The sequence below is a fragment of the Hippocampus comes genome, unplaced genomic scaffold, assembly GCF_001891065.2.
Source record: "Hippocampus comes isolate QL1 unplaced genomic scaffold, H_comes_QL1_v1.1 scaffold327, whole genome shotgun sequence".
NCBI classification, from domain to species: domain Eukaryota; kingdom Metazoa; phylum Chordata; class Actinopteri; order Syngnathiformes; family Syngnathidae; genus Hippocampus; species Hippocampus comes.
This window is the reverse complement of record NW_017806221.1, coordinates 1,899,345-1,921,081: the sequence shown is the minus strand read 5'-3', so window position 1 is coordinate 1,921,081 and position 21,737 is coordinate 1,899,345. Positions and strand designations below refer to the sequence as shown.

Genomic DNA, 21,737 nt, shown 5'->3' with positions numbered 1-21,737 from the left:
CGAATAATGTCAAGATTTATACACAAATAATCAGATGAAGACATTCTCAAGAGGTGCTCCAGAATCGACCTGCAGCCAAGCTTTTTTTTTTTGTGTGTGTCTTTTTTACTCATAATTCTGCTCCCCCAAAAATGGAGAGTAAAATGTACCACCCACCTTGTGAACCGGTCATACAAAAAATATCGGGGGCGGTTTCAAACTGGCCTTCCTGTTTGCAGTTTGCACAGGTTTCAAACTGGCCTTCCTGTTTGCAGTTTGCACATTCTCCCTGTGCTTGCCTGGGTTTTCTCGGGGTACTCCGGCTTCCTCACGCATTCCAAAAACATGAGTCGATTGTTTACATGCGCCCTGCCATTGGCTGGCAAGGTACTTGATGGGCAAAGGGGTGCGTACCTCACCTCTAGCCTGTCATAACCAATCATTTCAAACTTGAATTGACTGGTAAAGCCAGTAATCACTGTGCCAGTGAAAGAGATTTGCCTTTGTGGAGAAAATGATGACACAGCGTAGATTAATCAGGGGTGGTCATTGTTTTAAGGGGCCACAAGATTATTACCATTATTTTTTCGATTTTATATGGACTTTACAAGGGTCGGTTAGAGTCTGTTAACAGGCACCACATGCCATTTAATACCCTGCTCTGACCTACATAGTTTCTCAAAGAGAAGTGGGGAAACTTCTTTGATACAACTGATGGTGGATCATAGAAGGGGTTCCGTCAGTCGTCATCTGTACCTGTGGGTAAAAAACAAAAACAGCAGTTTTTGTTTTTTACCCACAGGTACAGATGACGACTGACGGAACCCCTTCGATGATGGAACTTTCCTGTACGACTGAGAGCCTCCACAAGCAACTGATGGTGGAGGATTATGGTGAAAAAAAGACTCCCGCTGAGGTTGAGTGTTGTGAGTTGTATTGGACCGACACCCTTTGCCAATCATTTGAGCCAATGGGAAAAAAAATGGATGCAGCCTGCGGGATTATGCTAATTGTCAGAGACTACTCGGTTCTGTCTGGAGGACAAGAGGGAAAGATGTTGGGTCAGTGACACTGTCAACAAGTGTATGTGTCATCACTACAGTTTGATGACATGTTGCCTTTTTCAAAATCCAGTGATTCTGTTTTATATTTGTGGAAACATGACTGTTGGTGTAAAAATGCAAATACAGATGGTTCCTGGTTTGCGATTGCCTGTGATGTGGACAAAGTGGGCACACGATATTCCATGTTTCTTCTATTGGTACAAATCAAAAATAAAAAGGTCAGCTCAGTAGCACAGACAACCCAAGACCAATGATAAAAAATAAACAGTCTCCTTGACACTCAGTGATATTAAGAGTTATAAATGTAAGGCAAAGGAAAAGTACAGTCTGCTATAAAAATAAAAAAGGCCTGTTACATATAACATTGCATAGCATTCCCCTGCATTTTGTTTTATCATTACCATTTCATGTTCGATTTTGTATTGAAATATGAATGCTATGCTATGCAAATGTTTCTAAATCGGAGCTCTGTTCATGTTTCAGATGGTCTCGTTTTAGAAGGTCAGAACAATAGTTGTATGGATGGAGCTGTATTTTTGAAGGGAACCTTTTTCAGACTCTATGCTGCGTATTTAACGTCATTTTACTTGTATTAAAAAGTACATATTGACTACAAACTACATTAACAATGCAGATTTATTTTTAATTGACAGATTGTCAAACTAAATCTTTTTTTTTTTTAATACAGGTCATAAATCAAGAGCGGGGTGGGGGTTATGAACAATAGTCATTTGTCACATTCTTGTCACTGTATAGGAATCCCGACGTGTACCGTACCTGTTTCTGGACACCATTAAGCTGCACCACCTTGATGATGAGTGAGGCTGTGCGGCCTTTGTACTCAATGGTCCTGAGCAGGGTCCCCACATTGTCCACACTGAAAGCCTCAGACCAGCGCCAGTTACCCCAGCCTTCGATGCAGATGTGGAGCAGCTGCAGCATGGAACAGAGATGAAAACACATGAAAACAAAGACAGAGGCACACTTAACATCAGAGGGTAGTCGCCTAGCTCTTTATTTATTGCTAAGCAAAAGGCACATAAACAACAGGATTCTTTGTTTAAAAGAATTTGGTAGGGGGACAAACACAAAGTTCCTGTTTACTGGTGCAGAACAGGCCTGCTGCTGTACAAAAATAGAAGGAAGCACACACAATAAACCGAGTGGTGGAAAACAGCTGATGTGGAAGCTAATTGTGGCTGCATGCGTGATGGATGCGGACGAGTCTGTTCTGCACACGTCGAAACAGGAGACAGACAGTTTGGCCCTCAACCATTTCAGCTTCATGTCCGTCACTTCAAGCTGGAGCACACCCGCATGTGTGCGTTACTGTAAACACACGGCGGCGGGAGGACAATAAACAGATGGTGAGCAAATTGACATTGGATAACATTTTCCAACTGTCTTCGATACAATTCCTTGAACCGTGGGTCACAATACAGCAATATTGATGAGGGTGTCAACTCAAAACTGTGTTTGCAGACTTAACAGCGAGTCCATCAAAACCTCTTTCTATGATACAGTGATGTTCTAGACTACAGCTGGAAATGCATAGTTGCCTGTCAAAACGGGACGATTCCCTTTGCGAAGGAATCTTTTTTAATACAACGCGATTGTAAAGATGTACCCAAGTGGTTGGTGAGGACACGAACTGTGCTGCTTCTGTCGCTGTCTGATCAAAGCCATGCATTTTAACAGGCACTATCAAAAAGTGGTTTACAGGAAAATATTGAGTGAAAACACACTTTGTTCGATCACGTTACTATAACATAGGCACTCCTTTTCAATATCACCTCAGCAAGTCTCATCTATTGAAATTGCAATTCCAATGACATTTTCTCTCTGTATCGCATTTATGAATGCAACAGACCAGTGGTTCTTAACCTGGGTTTGATCGACCCATAGTGGTTGGGTGAATCAGTCTCAGGGGTTCGACAGAGCCTCTGCCATGGAGGTTAAAACATACCCGACTCAACAGGTCAATTATGACATGCTCACTTAGCCATCACTGGCTGGTTCATTTTGTGCACAGTTATAAAACGTATAGTTTATAAGATAAGATAAGATAAGATAAGATAAGAAAACCTTTATTAGTCTCGCAATGGAGAAATTCCCAATTCACAGCAGCAAAGTTATGAAAGGAAGAAGTAGAACAACAAAATATAGGAGCTGCTGGAAAGGCAGCCACTCTCGCGGCGCCATTTTGACTTATACTAATTGTATTTACTTTTTTCTGTTTTTAATAAATCAATTTTTCATGTCTTGAATTTGTAAACAAAACAAAACAAAAAAATATATACCAGTATATATATATTTATATCTATCTCTATATATAGATATACATCTATATATACATAGATATCTATCTATCTATCTATCTATCTATCTATCTATATATATATACACATATATCTTTATTTTTCACGAATGAAGGGTTCGGTGAATGTGCATATAAAGTGCCCAACCACTTTATATGCACATTCACCGAACCCTTCATTCAGTACCTCGAACAAAGTTCAGAACCACTGCAAAAGAAGAAGAAGAAAACCCTTATTTGTCTCACAATGGAGAAACTCGCAATTTACAGCAGCAAAAATTATGAAAAAGAGAAAGTAGAAAACAAAACATAAGTATTTGCATGCACAAAAACACGAAACACAGTTTTAAAAAATTGACTGTACACGTGATTTCGGCTGGCTCTCTTTGACAAACTCGTATTGATAAAATGTTTCATTTCAGACAACGGAATTATGTGATTTTAACCAGAAAGCGACATTTTGCTTGATTTGCAGCATAGCGAAGCACATACTGCATGACTGTAGTTTATCACTACTGACCAGGTCATTCCTGCACAGCGCACGTGTGCTATCAGAGGGTCATTCAGTGACTGCCCACATTTTTATTCTGCGCGTGACATGATGAGAGCTTGTGTCAAATAATGCGGTGTTGTCATGAAGTGATAGTCACAACACAGGAGCCAAATCAAAAAATACACAAGCTAGATCCAAAAGCCTCTCCACCTCTGGAGGCTACGAGGCTGACATTCCACCCGAGTGAACGCTCCGTTAGTGTTGCCGCCAACACAACTTGCACTTGCCTCAGTCACAGAACAAGAGGCACAATGCCAGAAAGGTAAAAAGTGGTAGGGACTGACAGAAAACAAAAAGGAAAACACATAGTGACTGGCTTCAATATACACAAAACCTTGAGTGGTTTTGAACTAGTTTTAAAGATTTACACATTACTTTAATGTTCTGAGCTTTTAGGCATTTTTTTTCCGCGGGTCAGAGAGCATATGGGAAGCCCTGGTCAAGACCTTCTATGTTTCCCTCCACTGCAATCGCTGCTCAGTGTTTGAAGGCAGATTTTTTTACAATAACATTCTTAATCAAAGCCTGAATTCACTTTATTTGAGACTGTCTCGACTTCCTTTTGGGTGAGTGGAAGTGACATAATTTCTAGGATCACCTTCCCTGTGGGCTTGATCACAGGGAAAGTGGCAAAGTGGTGTAAACTACCAGGTGGTGGAAGTTATGGTTAAGCCTCGGGGTGGAGAACTACCATATAATCCCCTAAGGCAGCACGCGCATTAGAATAAAGTACCTTCAAGTTTGAGCCGCTTTGTAAGCTGCCTGGTATGAAAGGGAAACCTTTTAAGTTGCAGTCAACTTAAAAGCCTGCTTTACATTCTTAGTATTAGTTTCAGTCTTAGTGAGTCGTTGAGAAGGACTGGACTGAACTCAATTACGGTCCAAATTGTTTGGTAGTGCACTTACTGGAAGTCTATGCTGTGCCTCAGCACCATATGTGAGGACTGTTTTGTTATTTCAACACTTTTCTCTCCTTTAACCCCGTCGCCCCTCCCTCCTCTCCGCGCACGTTATCACGCTTGTGGCTCAACTTGACCTTCGAGACGGACGTCATAACAGTGTCTCTCCTCAAACTTCAAACGGCGACTACGTCTAAGTCATCACAGCTCTGACTCGAGCAATGAAAAACAAGAAAACATCACTAACACCAATTGAACACGTAAGACAAGAAGAATGAAAAATACAAAGCTGTTTTGCCTCTCTGTGACTTCTCCAACTTTTGCGACACAGAAAAAAAAAAAAAAAAAGACAAGCTGCCACATGTGGTGGCTTTTAGCCCAGGAATTGAGCCAGACCTTGCACTCACTTTTAATAAAAGGAGAATCCTACCAAGGGAGAGCATCATTGTTGTACGATTTTTATTTAAATTTTTTTGGTAACAGAATGTTAATGTGGGCATAGTATTTTGTTGATGTGACAAAAGTTGACACTGTTGGCTAAGAAATGATGCCAACGCAAGAGTAACAATAAGGCCAGTGAGCCAAGAGTGTTGCGAGTGACAGCTACATGAAAATTTGGGTAGTACAATAAAGTATAGTATACATTTCAACCCGAAATTATTTTTACGCTGGCCACATTTTGAGGTTCTCAAGGCCCTCTCATGCCCGTTTTCATGGAAAGATGTCAGAGTCATAGGGTGCATGAACGGGGCTGAGCCCCTGAGCTGATCTGAGTGAGTTTGATGCCTTCCTGGAGGGCAACCTCAACAGTAGTTGAGAAGCAGACAAACATCTCTCCAACATCAAGCTGAACCTTTCAGTCCCAAAGCTCGAGTCCTAATGAATGATACGGTGCCTCGTCCAATGAACTCCAGCACTTGTGAACGACTGAGTGGAATCGTTTGCCAAAAGCTAATCTTCACTATTCGAGTTTATTATAAGTTTCCAAAGTTGTATATTGAGTGAGAAATAAATGTGAAAGTCAAATCTCAAACCATTCTTCTTTCGTACAAATCCACGGGGAGATATTGTGATTATGGTTAAATAATGGTGGTTAGTTAGCTTCCAGCACATGACTGGACCGCAGCACAATGTATGTGTCACAATGATCTACTGGAGGATTATGAAACAAAATGGTTGAATGTAATCACACAAAGCATGTTCACTCTGCGAGTGTACTCAACTGCATGCTGTCTGCCATCTGGACACTGAATTAGGGTCATGTTTGTCTGAAGTTTCCTGGCTTTGTAACACATGAACAATTCCAACTCATTTGGAGATTAGAATTACAGTCCCTTTGAAAACCAATCTTTTTAGACATTACTCAACAAACAAACAAACAAAAAAATACCCCAATGCATTTTAGAAAATTATGACGATGATTAGACTTGTCATGAATTTTTGTGAACTACATTTTCAAAAATCTAAAATTAAGTTCTGCTGGACTTTCAGTGGTGTGCACCAATTTTTGCAACATGAATTTGTTAGAAAAAAAAATACACTTTAGTGTGGACACACTGACAAATATACACAAGTTCCAACCAATGGTTCACAGTTGTCAAATGTTTTGTGGGACAATCCATCCATCCATTTTCCAATCCGCTTATACTCACAAGGGTTGCGAGGGGGGTGCTGGAGCCTATCCCAGCTGTCTTCGGGCAGTAGGCGGGGGACACCCTGAACCAGTTGCCAGCCAATAGCAGGGCACACAGAGACGAACAATCATCCGCGCTCACACTCACACCTCGGGACAATTTGGAGTGTTCAGTCAGCCTGCCATGCATGTTTTTGGAATGTGGGAGGAAACCGGAGTACCCGGAGAAAACCCACGCGGGCCCGGGGAGAACATGCAAACTATACACAAGGAGGCCGGAGGTGGGATCGAACCCGGTACCTCTGCACTGTGAGGTCGACGTGCTAACCATTGGACCACCGGGGCGCCTTGTGGGACAATATGTCATAGAAAAAGGAAACTGTACCCCGCACCCCCTCAAAAAAAAAAAAAAAAAAAAAAAAAAAAAAATCATGCAAGCGACTTGATGTGGCGACCTCTGATATAACAAGCCAAAAGTCGTAACACCACAGCTATACAACTGGGTGCTTGAATCTACATTTATAACTCATTTTTTTCTGCTATAACAAGTTGTCCTTGGAACTAAAAGACAGGCTGTGCTTCATGATCATCGAATCTAACTGCTGGAAATGACAAAGATGGGCTCTCATCATCCAGATCTCAGATTCATGAGCAGGAATGATTAATTTGTGTTGAATGCAAAATCACATTCATGAAGGGGCTTGGATCAACAATTCATGCCACTGGATGTATTTATTTATCTGATATGCATAAATGCCTTTGTGCTTACACATTGACGTCAATGATTAACACATGATGACCTTTTGATGTTTTTTTTTCTTCCAAACCAGATATGGCAGGGTCACAATGATGACACCAAAGTCGACACAGATCCAACTGGGAGCATCTACGGCCTCATAAGATTGGTACCACATGATACAGATCTTTGTGGTTGCTACGGAAATTATATGCACAAAATAACACGGGACTGACATATTCAGGATTGGCGGTAACTTCTGTGAGGCAAGAGATGAATCAATCAAACAAGCAGATGCTTTCCTAGATCGACGTTGTGTCTCACGTCTGCATGGAATATTGTCCTATCTCAGGAGAAACGATTCATGAAAAAGGACCCCTGTAAAAAGTGGAGAGATTTTACTCCGTTAGGACCAAAGCAATGATGAGCAACTTTGTGGTAAACGGTCCCTCCATCCCTTGGTTTGCACATTCTGACATAAAACAGAGACGGTGGGTGTCAACATGAACACAAGAACAGAACAAAAATGAACAATGGGGCTATATCTATCATCCTACCTAACAGATTTCACCTTTCGTGGTCCTCATTAACTGTGAAAAATGAGGGATTACAATATTTTCATTTTTTGTTTTGAAGTTTGAGTGATAAAAGCCTATGCAATACGGATTTTACCATGCCTTGTAATTTATAGCTATGACCTTTCAGGAAAAAAAAAATCCACCTGTTGCTGAACCTAAACCTTAATTTATAAATATTACTAACATATATTACAATATAACATCATATTGTGCAACATTATTATCATTATGAGAAGTGTGATGTGCTAGAGAAAAAAAAAGATTCTGAATCAGCGCGATCATCATCTAGAAAAGTTTACCTGCATCTCCTTAAATAATTGTGAGCATTTGTGTATAAGATGGGAACATTTCAGTTTTTATTCCAGATATTAACTTGTGAATGTGATTTCAAAAAATGAAGATGGTATTATTTTTATATACTGTGTAGCATGAATGACAACAATCGAAGTTAGCAAAACTATTGTAACACACCAATTTAAAAATAGATTAAAATGAAAATGTACTCTTCTTTAGCAAGTATTGTAAAATGGATGTGTGAAAAGCTTGTCTGGAGATTGATTTGGCAAATCCGAAACCTTTGTCTTGTAGCTCCTGATGAACTCTTATCTTGCAGTGAGGAGTGTTTTTCATCATCATGCTACATGATGAGGGATCTCACAATCAGAGTTCGACTGGTGTCTTTTCTTCAATAGGAAGACAAAATGTTGCCGCTGCCATCATGCGTTACATTATCACTGATTATCGATGAGTGGGGCCATCAAAGCAAGCCCAAGCCAAAAATGACATTATCTCCGCTTGTTGGATACGGATCATGAGGAGATCATGGTGAAGGTTAATTTGTTTATATTTAACATTTCTGAAGGTTGTCTCTGCCCTTTTTGGCAAATTCCTTCTCTATTTTTTTCTTTTTTGTTGTTGTAGTAATGAGAGGGTTGTTTTTTTTTTGTGTGTGTATAGATTTTACTTTTGTTCATTACCTTAATCTTCTGCCCTTTGGAGATTGTTGTTGATGTCACTAAACAGAGTCTTCGAGACTCCTAAAAGCTCTTAGAATGTTTCTGTCATTCGCACCAGATGTTTTCCATGATTTACTCGTTTGACATCTGTTAGTTAGTACACCGGTGGTTGGTTTGGAAATTGTCAACGAGCGTTCAGCACTTGCCGGGAGCACGCACCATGCGCTCATTGTAAAAAGCAGAGGCGGAACTTGCGTTGATTTCTGTTGCTAATGTGCACATCTCACGTACTCCCGCCGTTGGAAACGAGCCCTCCATCCGTTCATGCAAATGTTTTTGGTCTGTTGTTGTGTTCCTGTGTATAGAGTGGTGAGCCGGGAGTGTGCGCCAGGAATTGTCGTTCCTGCAGACCTTAGCTCAAGCATGGACTGCACTTGTTCCCGCGGTCCCGCATGCCCACAAACCGTTACCTGCTACCTCAACGACCAGTGCTGTCGGACCGTGCTCTTGGTGGGGGCACGCGATGAACAGGCGGGGTCCAGTCTAAGTCAGATTTGGAGTGTGGCTACTCGTCTGGTCCAAGACATGGCACGAATTTATACAGTAATCTGACAGAGCGACCGCCATGAATGACAAAAACGTTTTGTAGCTAGGCCAGAAATGTCTCAAACTAAATTTACGACTGATTTGGACCATTAGGCTCATTATGGAATGATAAGAATTGATCTATGACTTATTGAGGCCCTGCGAGGCCACACATCTTATCATATGCCAGGAACAGGAACCGTGGAATACAGTAAAAAAAATAAAAATAAAAAATAAAAATCTTGTACAAATAAACAAAAATAATAAAGACAAGACTCTGAGGCCGAAAGAATCCAATGAGCTGGACATGGAAACAACCCAAGTGGGCTTTTTTGTTTTTTTTCTTTTTCTTTTTTGCATTTGTGTAAATAGTCCTCAATTTGCCATAATAAAACAATTTGAATTGTAAAAATAGTGGCTGGATGGATGATGAATTAATATTCTGAGCAATAAATGCTATTATGGACCAGCAGTGGCATGCGTTTCCTAATTAAATGACTTTGAGATCACTTAGCTGGCCTCGCCACCTAACAAATTAGAAGCAGGTTCACAAGAACATGAAAGAATTGGGATGATTGTGCTCTGGAAGAGAAACACAATGTTGAATGGCAGGAGGAGGGGAAAAGACAGCAAATGAAAAGCGAGAGCCAGCATTGTCCTTGCCACGGCAGTCAGGGCTCACCAGTGTAACACGAGGGAACTGTGGGGGCGCTAACATCTGTCTGTAACACTTCTTTCCATGGATCCCCCTTTTTGACAAAACAAGCACGGCAGTACACCATCAAAGGACAGTCTTGCAAGTCCGCCTGTGTATAGAGTGGTGAGCCGGGAGTGTGCGCCAGGAATTGTCGTTCCTGCAGACCTTAGCTCAAGCATGGACTGCACTTGTTCCCGCGGTCCCGCATGCCCACAAACCGTTACCTGCTACCTCAACGACCAGTGCTGTCGGACCGTGCTCTTGGTGGGGGCACGCGATGAACAGGCGGGGTCCAGTCTAAGTCAGATTTGGAGTGTGGCTACTCGTCTGGTCCAAGACATGGCACGAATTTATACAGTAATCTGACAGAGCGACCGCCATGAATGACAAAAACGTTTTGTAGCTAGGCCAGAAATGTCTCAAACTAAATTTACGACTGATTTGGACCATTAGGCTCATTATGGAATGATAAGAATTGATCTATGACTTATTGAGGCCCTGCGAGGCCACACATCTTATCATATGCCAGGAACAGGAACCGTGGAATACAGTAAAAAAAATAAAAATAAAAAATAAAAATCTTGTACAAATAAACAAAAATAATAAAGACAAGACTCTGAGGCCGAAAGAATCCAATGAGCTGGACATGGAAACAACCCAAGTGGGCTTTTTTGTTTTTTTTCTTTTTCTTTTTTGCATTTGTGTAAATAGTCCTCAATTTGCCATAATAAAACAATTTGAATTGTAAAAATAGTGGCTGGATGGATGATGAATTAATATTCTGAGCAATAAATGCTATTATGGACCAGCAGTGGCATGCGTTTCCTAATTAAATGACTTTGAGATCACTTAGCTGGCCTCGCCACCTAACAAATTAGAAGCAGGTTCACAAGAACATGAAAGAATTGGGATGATTGTGCTCTGGAAGAGAAACACAATGTTGAATGGCAGGAGGAGGGGAAAAGACAGCAAATGAAAAGCGAGAGCCAGCATTGTCCTTGCCACGGCAGTCAGGGCTCACCAGTGTAACACGAGGGAACTGTGGGGGCGCTAACATCTGTCTGTAACACTTCTTTCCATGGATCCCCCTTTTTGACAAAACAAGCACGGCAGTACACCATCAAAGGACAGTCTTGCAAGTCCGTGTGATGCGATGGTTGACAGGGAGACAAAGACGTACGTGCTTGACTGAGATAGTTCCGGAGCCTTCTCATTTCATACACACGCACGCACACATATACGACTATTACGACTACTCCTACTACTAATAATAATAATATCATGAGAAAACGAATAATACAAAGTACTATACTACTACTAAGAATAATCTACTTCACAGTGTGTGCATGTAGAGGTTTAATTGCATTACAATGTATCACGATCCACTGAAATACACATGTCAAGTTGAGTATTGGTGTGATACAGGACATCGCCAAACAATTACGCACCCTTACAGTGGCAAATTAGCTGACTATTATTATGAGAAGCTAATGATGGTAACAATGTAATTTGTTCTACGACTGCAGCTCTGCTCACTTTTGAATAGTTACAGTTGCTTCAAAGTGGTTCTTCAGCTCTGGAATTTTGTCCAGTCTAACTGCCAAATTATTGGCTGAGGATGGAAGAGCAGGCGGGTGTGGCCGCGGGGGTGGGAGGGTCTCTTTGCACGGGATACGTTACATTACAAACCTCACTGTTATGTTACAGTGGGATGGAAGTGCAAAAACTAAAACTCAAAACAGCCCCAGGTATGCATTTATAGTATTTAAGTTGCGGGAAAATTCAGCACTAATTAATACAAATGATGGTTTATTTATCTACAACTCCAAGTGTAAACTAACTAAATACATCAAAAAGTGCATCAGGTAGAGGAAAATAATATATACAGAGTATAAGGCTCTCCAACTCTCAATTTTGGGGTTGACAAAATCCATGTCCCTAATCATGGTTGCATTTGGACACCCACTGGAAAACAAACGCTAACACTTTTTTGTAAATAAGCTGCTAAACTAAAGCCGTATTTGTCTATTTAATTTTCGCACTTGAAAACAGACCCAACAGACCCAACAACGTTCAATCAGTTTTCATTTTCCCCTTATTTCAAATGCACATGGTTTGTTCACGCCACAGTCAACCTTGATGAATCTGTCAAGTATCACCTTCATATGACTCAACCAATTGTTGACGACATTTAACGCACCGAAAAATAATTTCAATTAAACCGAAAGTGTTTAAAAAGCAGTGAGAAGATTGAAAAACGTTATGAGTGGAGTAAAAACAAAAGATTTGTGGCTGACATCATGGTCCAATATGATTTGAGGAACTTGTTGGAGGATGGATCTCAATTGCTTAAATCTGGAGTCACAATGCGGCAGAGTCATTAACGGGACTTTTGTCATGTGGAGTTTGACCAGAAATGGTTTTGCTGCCCAGACACAGTTACAGCCCTTTGTTGTAGATTCAAGGCCAGGGACTTGGCAGGGAAGAGCAAATATTTTCATCCTTTCATTTTTAAAATGCTAACAGATTGACATGTTTAAAAAATTACCAAGAGTGGGGGGAAAAAAAAAGATTCTCAAAGTTCAACTCTCATCAACATGATAATTGAATTAATTCCCCATGTCAGAAAAAGAGCACTTCCTGTGGGACAAACTACAGAGGGAGTTGAATTACTTCAACACACAAACATATATATACATACTCGGAGCCATGACAGAACAATGGATCATCTGATACACACCATGGACTCATAATACTGTCCAATCTCACAGTAAATCAGAGAGAGAGAAAAACAATTCTCCTAAGTAAATATTGGGCTGATAGAATTTAGAGTGATGAGAGGGATTAAAGAATACTGAGATAAAACAGTAAAAACGGGGTGGTGATGAAGGAGGCTGACTGTTCTCATTGTAGTTTTCATAAAGTTGAGCTCAGGCGCCAGGGAATGGAAGGAATTGGAGTGTTTTGATGAAAGGTTGGATGGTGAACAAAGGGAGTGTTGGGAAAATGCGTATGCAACAATGTACAATCATTATTGATATATATTGCTCGGACGTGTTAGATACAAACTCGACACCGTGGTAAGCCAATTCAATTCAGTTCCATTTTATTTCTATCGTGCCAAATCATAAGCGTGCAAGCAGCATAGACGGGAAACGTAGTTTAACCCTGTAGTCTCAGGAGTTAAGTTGAACTGAAAGCTCTGCTCCCCTCGTGCCATCGTACAAAAACAGAGGAGTGTTTTTGTTGCCGTGAGGATGAAGGTTGGCACTCGAGTGTTGGTGACGAGGAGATGGCGTCCACTAGCTTCCATGTGAAGAAAAATAAGCAGGCAGCGATTTGAAGATCTATTATACTTTCACTCGTGGAGACAGGACTTGACCAAGCTGTCGAATTACACGTGGCCATTAGTGATGTGGATCTGTGCACGCGGCGCATGCTGCTGCGGCGCATGCTGCTGACACACTGCTGCCACGTCAACAACTTTGCTAACATCGGAGTACATGGTTGCATTTTTTGGGAAGCAGTACATGGGACAATACTTGGGACCAGTCCGCGGGCTACCGGTTGATCGCGATCTACTGGTTGGGGACCCATGTGTTAGCTAATTAAGTTTAGCAAGGCCCTTGATACTATTGGCTTATTGGATGGCAAAGTGCATTTAAGGTTGCATCTAATTGGTGAAAGTCAGATAAAAGCATGCAAATCCGTATGAAAGCATATTTTTCTGAAACTCTTATTGCACAGGCCATTATCGCAATGACAACATTCTATTTGATATATTGTGCAGCTCCAGCTTTTGTTGTATGCCAGAAAATGAGTCCGCTCATGTCTGTTTTTCGCACAAATTAAAGTCACTTGTCCCTTTCTATATAACAGGTCATGAATATTTAGGATTAAAGAGTCCACAAAATAAATACCGTAATGCCCATGCCATTTCGTGATAATGTTTCATTGGCGTTTCTCCATTTCGCTCCTGAAAGGAGTCCCCGGCCCCAAAAAGTTTGAGAACCCCTAGCTTTTCCTTTACTGAAAGTAAAGGTAAATGCAGCAAGCACCACAAATAAGCAGAGTGAAGATGGCTCCAGTGATGACCTGTCACTGCTTCTTCAGGGAGGGCACACAGAATTTACTTGGTCTCCACAAAATGACGTGCTGGTCCAAATACTTTTGAGACACTGAAAACCGGATTCTGAAGTGGAAAATAAATTAATTTGGTAAAACCTCTCAAATTAACGGTGAAGTTTACACCTTATTGATTGACTGGTTTCAAACAAATTATTGTGGTGTCGGAAAACAGCAATTTGAAACCGAAGCAAATGCAACCAACTTTTTTTTCATATTTGCCCAGTTCACCTTCTAGTACTACGGTACTGTCAGAATTGTCCTCATCTTTTTTTGAGACAAAAACAAATATATTTCTAGGTAAGGTTCTAACAGAGCAATATTGTTTTGTCTTGTCTATGTGCTGATCACTGTCCACGGTTCAACCCATCTGGAGCTGCCCAGTAAGATCACAGTCTGATTTTTAGGCCAAGTAGCAGCTCCAGTGGAGCCGTTTGTGATGTTACTCAAAGAACCTCCCAACACTCACTTTTCCCACAACGGTTTATAATGTCAGCCTGGGGATGATTGAACTGATGATCACTATTGCTCACGCTCGAACTATTAGATTTTTAGGGAACAGCAATCACTACAAAGAGTCAACCAAAGAAGACTGCCGCTGGAGTAAATCACTGTGTATTCAAATTCTGATAATTCCTTGTAGGCACTTGAAAGCCCAAAATTCTGGGGGCTTTCTACACCCCTCTCCCCGCTGAACCACAAGAACCACAAGGATTTTTTTTATCAGCCAGGCTGCTTCCTGTACTGAGTAGCCAGATATTTCAACTATCCACACCACACGCCAGAGTCCTGAAAAACAACACGGTGGTGTGTGAGAGGAATCGATGTTAAGTGCTTCTAAATATAAAGTATGTACAGCACGACGCAATGATGAGTTTTTAATGGATGTTGTTAATCAATAGATGGCTCGTATTCTATGATACAGTATACTGTAAATATACATTGCCTTGGTTGGTAACTGCTGGGGTGTGAAGGCATGCGGGGCTTTACAGCCGAGCACCACTAGACTTCGAGCACTGACAGTCTCCAGATTGCAGGACAGATTTGATCACGTGTAGGTGTGCGTAAGGGTCGGGGAATAGCCGACCTGGAGAACGTGACTGCCTCATTTGTCCTTTTGAATGCAATTTATGGTTATGATTGGTAGAAGAAACAGCGGTAAAAAAAACCCCAAAAAACACAGGAGCACTGAGCGCGAGTGTGACCTGAGTTAAGGTTCGCGTTTCACTGAGAAAACACTCTGCTGGAGTGTTCCATGGGAGAGAAGTGACACATATGCAGAGGTATGTCAACATCATGGCAAGTGTTGTCTGATTTGACTGCTCGGAGTCAGACACATTACTCACTTCTATTTCAGACGTTAACACTATACGCTATCCCCGTGAACACAAGCACATACGTAGATGTTCCGCTCAGTTCAAGGAATTGTCTTCTGTCCTTCTTCTTTATAAGTACATCTATTAGGTGAGAACAGGTGGAAGTATGAGAAATAATGCTGCATGAACACCGTTTCCGCACTTGTCCATGCTCGATTTGCCTCGGTTTCAGAGGTTTGTTTCAAATTAGCGCTGTGGGACAAAGCAGAAACCGACGGAGCATTTAATGCATCACTCGGAATGACATGTATTAAAAAACAGCATCAACGGAGGAGAATGAGGCTGTCCTGAATTTATTTTTACGCTTGTGGCTGATGGACACTCTAAGGAGGCACATTTAATGGAGAAAAGATTGAGAGCAGCAGAAACATTGAGAGAGTCATTTCAGAGCAAAGTAGTAGTACAGTGCTACCTTGACTTATGCGTTTGAGCTGTTCCTCGACAAAGTTCATAAGTCAACTTTTAAAAATTGTGAATGAGAAACAGGATGCTAGGTGGATGTTGTGGCATTTGCCGCCTTCAACTAGCAAGAGAGTATATGTTTGTGCATGCTCCACCGATCTGACCTCCGACGCCCTCATTAAAAAAAAAACAAAAAAAAAAACGGCCAATGGCTTGTAACTCAGGAAACTCACAAGGTGGTGCACTCAAGTCAAGCTACTACCGTACTGAGTTTCGTCTTTGTTGTCATTGTGGGTTCTCTGGACCAGTGAGCATTATCTCTGCCTCTTTGCCTTTGTTTTTTTTGTTTCTCTCTTCCCAGTGGATTTTACAACTCTTACAGTTTCTTTGATTAATCCAATTCATTCTGCCCCAAACTCCCATTGCCTCCCCTACCCCTGCACACCCATCTCATTTTGTGAGTTCTCAGGGGATTTGCAGAGAAATAATAAAGAATTCAAGGGAAGGGAACTGATAGTTTTACAGCAGAAAATGATTTTGCATGCGCCTGTGGGACATTTCAGCTCAGACGCAGACATCATACCAGAGGCATGAGGAAAGGCTGAAGGCCCCGATTTTCATGCAGAGTAAAAAAAAAAAAAAAGGACGATGAACAGGAGAGGTGAGAGGATCTATTGTACATACATGGAAAAAAAGCTTGGTCAGAAAGAGGGCATGGACAATATGATCAGTATGCCATGATGCCAGTAAACTCCAATTTTTTTCCAACAACTTATCTATGCTACTTTCACCAGTCAGGTAATCAGACGACAGTTACTCATCAAAAATCATAAAAAGTGACTACTTGAAGGTGGCAACAATATTTTCAAGCACAACACCTTCAGCGCCAAAAGGCACGAGCAGTTCGTCAGCTCCTGTTTGCAGCTGTGGGAAAGAACTGACAAGACTTCATTAAAGAGCACACACGTGTGCTCTCAGCCACAGTGACTCAATCACATACACGTATTATGCGCTCAATAAAAGTATTAGTTAATAAATAATAAAATATAGGAGGACACCTGATTCCTAACACCGCAGTACTCAATCAAGACACTCAACAATTAACTGTACATTGTGGTGAGAAAGGGAAACTGATAGTTACAGCTTGGACAGAGGAAGGCATCATGGGAGACTTCAACTTCACATTCCCATCTGAGGGAGTGAAATCACGTGACAGTCAGGGAGATTCAGGTTTTCAAGCCTGAAATTGAGTCACTACTTTGAGTTTGTGCCAAGCTAAAAACTCAAAATTTGAAAATTTGTGTCTTGAGTTTTTTTCGTGACCATTTAAAAAAAAAAAAACAACACATGTACATGTACACCTAAATATAAACAAACGGAAAGCATAGCATGTCAACAAAATACTGTCCATGTCCAAGCCTTTAAGAAGCGGGGAACCGGTGCAGTGCCGTATGCTGTCAGTGAGTGCCTTGGTGAGACCTGAGTTAACCGCAGCTTCTGCGGAAGAATGCTTAATCACTGTTTTACTGTTCTCCAGCCAGTCAAACATCTGAAAATGACATTGGCAACTGTAGCTCTTCTACACCACATGCAAGGTCTTTACAGTAAGTGCAATTATAAAAAAACCCATAACAAACAATCGCTTGGGAAAAAAAGATGAACCAAAATATAGCGAAGGAAGTTGACAACATAGTTACTGTTCTAATTGTTAAATGATGTTCCTCCTCAATGTTGCTCAGTTTTCTTCAGCACATTCTGTCGTATTATCATTGTTGTTGCTTCTCTGCTTGTAAAATATAGCTCTAGGTCATCACTATTAGAAAAACATTTAAAATAATCTAAAAATGTTTCATGAATTTGTGCATTGGATGTTTTTTTGTCATCTTTTATTTTGGGTAGTATTAATGTCTTAGCTTCTTCCCCCTTTTTGATTAGAAGGAAGATGTCATGAAAAAGCCTTTTAGTTTTTGATACACCCTGCGCGGTGTTTAGTGTCTCCAAGAGATTTCTCTCATCTGTGTTGCTGTTTTTAAAGAGCACAACTAAACGGCATTACACGATGGGTGCCAAACTAAAATGTCATTTGTAGCGTTCTGGTGATGATATTAGGGAAATCGGGAAATGAGACTGCAGTTGGAAGAGAACGAACGAGGAATGCAAAGGTCATGCACTATTAAAATGAATTCATAAATTAAGTCAAAGAAAGTAACATTGTCCTGCACTACACACATTACTGCGCTGTGTTAACAGAGGAGATGTCCCGAGGGATTAATGGCTCATCGTGTTCACTTGTTTCAGAGACTCTCCGAAGCAGCTAGGTATGTACAGCAAAATAGTGCAACCAATTAAGACTGTTGGGAAATGATTTGTAAAAGCAACAAAAACAAACCTCCAGGCAGCCATTAAGGAAATACAACTCTTTCTATCAGTTTGATTATTTGTGTAACCCTGAAAAATAATTACGTGCGCGTCCTAAGGCAGACAGGCGGTTACACACTTATCATCAAGCTTAATAAGTTAGCTGATTGTTTTGGCAGACTTGCACTTACTTATTTATCTACTTTCACAAATCATGCTCATCTCGAGAACACATATTTAACAGTCTGTATCACAAACGCATGATAGAATAACATATGACAAAAGCATCTTGGAATCGCATTATTTATCACTGGACAATGTTTCTTAAGAGACATCATGAAGATACAGAGGTCATTTTGACTCGCTTCAGACATGAGATGTGATGTTTTGCCGTGCCAATATGCCAGATTGCAAGCTCCCGAGTGGGTGTTTGAAATGATGTAAGTGCACAGCTTAACCATCGTGAATGATTAATACAACCTGACTTACTGTGAGTAATTAGAGCCAAGTCTTTACTCAACGTTGATTTTCTCACACTTGCCGTAGAGTACATGTGTTCGACGAGCCCACACGTTTATGCTCTGAGCAGCCAAACCCACCCTCCACTCAACCTCAAAACCACAACGGGTTAAATATCATCAATCTTCCTTACCAACACTGTCTGGGCACAGACAGAAAGACGAAAGGAACACTGTGTCCACCACGCAGTACAGTTACGCTCTGTTTGGGACGGTATTTACCTTTTTGAGTTTATATTGTCAAAAGCTATAGTACCACATTAACAAATCGACGTCGAACCACAATTTTGACGCCTCCTGTTAAGGGTTCCAACCGCATGAGTGTAAAAGACGGACCTGCAGTAACTATGAAATGAGAGGTCAACAGAGAAACATCACTTCTGGAATGGAATGAAAAGTTGGGAGAAGGGGTGACGGAGTTAGCATGTTTGCCTCATGGGTGTCGGGTTCTGAGGTTAAAGCTAATTTCGGGCCTTCTTGTGCAGTTTGCTCATTCTATTTCTGCTCGTGTGGGTTTTCCATATTCGAAAAATGCGCATGTTAGGTTAATAGATGACTCTAAATTGTCCTCGGGTGTGAATGTGAGCGTGAATAGTTGTGTGCCCTATGACTGAGTGGAGAGCAATTCAGGATATTCCCCGCCTCTTGACAGTTGGGAGAGGCTGCAACTCACCCGTGACACAAATGAGAACGAGCGGTATAGAAAATGGATGGATGGTTGGGTGGGTGAATGGATGTGCAAACTCACATTGGTATGAGGTCATACCCCATGGCGGAAACCCAAACCAGAACCCAGAATCAACCTTAGTTGAGGTTGACACAGGCAAAAACCAAACCTAAGAATAATTCATTATAACAAATATAACAAATATAATGAATTATAACTAATTCATTATATTTGTGATTGACACCTGATTTTGCGTTGGAATGCTGCCACATCCATGAGTAAAAATACATCTACATTAATACATATACATCGATGTAAAAACAGGAAAAAAAGAAAAAGAAAAAAACAAACCCTCTCAATTACGCCAGTGGATATTTTCACCATAGTTGCTGAAGGAAATGCCCACGCCTTGTCTGGAAATATCTGATATACACCAAGTCATGATGACCAGTTTGCTGTTTATCACAGTATTAATTCTCTGCATGGCTGTGATGTAAACAACACATTTGTCATGTTTCTTCAGGGGGGCATGCATTAATTAATTAACTTTATAAATGGTGGAGAAGTTGTAAAAACAAGCAAATCCAGAGAGCTCTGAGTGTCAGGTAATTCCCAGCTTTTGTGTGTTTGCGTTACCTGGGGAGATTTGTGGGATCTCCAGCTGTACTGGTGGCTGTGGAGGCTTGCCAGTAGCACATTCTCATCTGTGTCCACCTGGCCAAAGCGCAGAGTCTCATGGGTATCATTACAGATGACATAGTGGCTGTAAAGTAGTTCCTCAGCCTCTGGGTTTCCATTCTGTAAATGAGCAGTACAATGGTGGTTCGAGGTTAGAGTGAAGATTGGATTGATTGATTAATTAGGGAATGTGACAGGAGAAAGCGCTTAGGCTCGGAATCATGAATTGTGCCCAGCTTGCAAGCGCGTTTACAACACCAAGCTAGCAGCGTATGGGTTCTTGATCTTCAAGAAAAAAAAATAAAAGGGACCTTGCCAGGTCAGCTGTGAGTCAGTAGGAGATTGTGATGAGTTCATCTGTGGGAGCAACATAACCCCAACAGGGGAGTAAAACAAATCACAGGCTGACAGCTAACCAGGATACTGCCTGGAATGAACTTGAGAGCCATCCTGGTTTCTCGACTTAAGAAATACTTGACTTTCAGACATCCTACTTCCTAAAGGAGTATAAAACAATTGTTTTGGTAACTCAACCAGTTAATCTTAATTTATATTTTAACCACTATGACAAGTATAAAGAGCAGTGCACAAATCTTAGGCCGGCATTGAGGGCCGAATGACTTGAAGCACAGATTGAATTGTGATTTAGCCCGACAAAGCACATTGTTTAAAAAGGCATTTATTTCATTGTTTGAATTGATTTAACCAGTTTATTTGACTTTTTCATAGTTGTGTTGACTTCTTTAATAAAGATGAAGGACTATATGTTAAAATAAAATTACCCAAATTCAGCCTTTTATCTCTGTGTACTTATTAGAAAAAAAAATCAATACATACCGATACTGACCAATATGAAATACTTCCATCACGTATTTTATACTTTTCAGTCATATTGCCCAGCTCGAGTAAATTTGAAATTAGTTTTTCATATTTATGTCACACACATATTGACTTCAGAAAACGTGGCCTGAATGATCGGGCGTAAAATTCATGACATGCTACAAATCGGATACCTTCACATTACATACTAGATGGATTGTGACAAAAAGTGTAAAAAAATATCAAGAAGTATCAAGCTATTCAAATGTGAAAACTAAATATTTCTTGTTAAAAGAGCCAGATATATTGACTGATTCTTCTCTCTGCTTTTTTCCATTCAAATTTGGCATTTTCACATTCAGATTATAGCTGATATATCAGATTCTGGGTCAGTCAGGAGCGCTGCAAATACAAAGACAAAACAAACAAAAAAAAAAAAAACCCAAAAGCTTTGGTAATCACGTCTGGAATCGCAATTTTGGTCAGAAATTGTTCAGCTCTACGACCATCTCATTTGTTGTTTCAGCAATCATATAATGATCATATAGAATTATTTCTAGATGAGTCCTTATTTGGATAGCACAAAAATGTCAGGTAATTGGAAACAGCAACTCTATGACGTGCTCAGGACTGTCTTGATGTATCTAGAAAAAAAGGATTAAACAAAGAGGGCACTTTAGTCGGGAATTGTGAAACTACGTTTCGAATCTGATCTCTATGGATCAATGAGAAAACCAATATGTGTCATGCAGGGATGGATGCCTTGTACTCCTCCGTCCCTTTGATGGAATCAAACA

At 40.7% G+C, this 21,737-nt stretch overlaps 1 protein-coding gene across 1 annotated transcript in view; it reads right to left on the bottom strand.

The window, feature by feature from the left end:
• Positions 1-21,737, bottom strand: part of vps13b (vacuolar protein sorting 13 homolog B) — a 343,085-nt gene that overhangs the window by 28,075 nt on the left and 293,273 nt on the right. Inside the window, exons 45-46 of the mRNA XM_019856211.1 lie at positions 20,080-20,241; positions 1,821-1,976 (exon numbers count right to left, since the gene is read on the bottom strand). Coding sequence (XP_019711770.1) covers positions 1,821-1,976; positions 20,080-20,241 — 318 coding nt within the window. The remainder of the gene's footprint in view (positions 1-1,820; positions 1,977-20,079; positions 20,242-21,737) is intronic.